Source organism: Stegastes partitus, unplaced genomic scaffold (assembly GCF_000690725.1).
Source record: "Stegastes partitus isolate 25-593 unplaced genomic scaffold, Stegastes_partitus-1.0.2 Scaffold2045, whole genome shotgun sequence".
Taxonomy (NCBI): domain Eukaryota; kingdom Metazoa; phylum Chordata; class Actinopteri; family Pomacentridae; genus Stegastes; species Stegastes partitus.
In genome coordinates, this window is record NW_007579776.1 from 42,956 (window position 1) to 44,160 (window position 1,205).

General features: G+C 46.6%; 1 protein-coding gene across 1 annotated transcript in view; it reads left to right on the forward strand.

The window, feature by feature from the left end:
• LOC103373680 (ceramide synthase 2-like) overlaps positions 1–1,205 on the forward strand; it is a 13,840-nt gene that overhangs the window by 6,960 nt on the left and 5,675 nt on the right. Inside the window, exons 5-6 of the mRNA XM_008303636.1 lie at positions 523–615; positions 1,075–1,203. Coding sequence (XP_008301858.1) covers positions 523–615; positions 1,075–1,203 — 222 coding nt within the window. The remainder of the gene's footprint in view (positions 1–522; positions 616–1,074; positions 1,204–1,205) is intronic.

Sequence of the window (1,205 nt, forward strand, 5' to 3'; positions counted from 1 at the left end):
GTCTATGGGAGCCAGGGCTTTGTGGAGCCAGCAGCTAGTGGACGTAGTGATACTGCAGGTTTTTGACACTTCCGGGTTGGCTTCATTTTTCAGGGCCGGTTGCTACGTCCATCTTTTATACAGTCTATAGAACTAACGCGAAGCTCTGTTTAATTCTGGGTGCACCTGTAGTTCACCTAGTTGAGCGGGCGACCCTTAAACAGGGGCTGTAGTTACCCGATGCAGCGGTCGTGGGTTCGAATCCCTTTGCTGCAGGTCCTCTCCCACTTTCCTGTCTCACTCTCTCACTATCCTGACTAATAAAACCACAAAAAAACCCATTTAATTCTGCTCTTTCAGCCGAATAAAGTCAAACAACGCATAGTTTTGTTGTTTGCAGGAGTTTGTGGAATTCGATGAAGTCTGAGTGTCGCTCCTCTGCGTCCATCCGCCGTGTGTTTTCTCAGATAAGCGTGAAGATTGAACTGCTTCTGTAAATGTAAATGTTTGACCCACTGTCGCTCTCCTCTTCCCGTCCTTCAGCCCGTCGCCGAGGCTCATTACTGGTACTACGTCCTGGAGATGGGTTTTTATCTGTCGCTGCTCCTCTGCGTTTCCGTGGACGTCAAGAGAAAAGTGAGTCTTGTTTAAACTCAAATGTTGAACATGTCATCACTTCCAGCACTTTTTTGTGTTGTAATCCTAATGTTGTTTTTCTCATGCACGGTTGCTCTTAATGCGGATTAGGCGCCGGATTATCTGCCGTTACATCATGACTTGGTGGACTTTGCATTAGCGCTCGTTTTTAAACTGCAGGATTTAAAATCTTCAGGCAAATGGAGCAAATGTGCTCCGAAGTAGTCGTTACTGAGCTGTGATTTCATGCATGAAGCACAATAAATGTTTCTGCTTTAAGGACCTGAAATGGAGAAAGTTGCTAAAGTTTGCATGGAAAAAAAAAACTTTGAGCTTCATACAGACCATCTGTGTAAATCTACCTTTTCCAAAAAGTCCAAAACTGATTTATAAGACCACAGACGGAGCTGCCCGCTACTGTACGTCTTCCTCACACTGTGTGGTCTGTGTGCGTTCCAGGATTTCAAGGAGCAGGTCATCCATCACATCGCAACCCTCTTCCTCATCGGTTTCTCCTACTGCGCCAACTACGTGAGGGTGGGAACGCTGGTGATGCTGGTGCACGACTCCTCCGACTTTCTCCTGGAGGT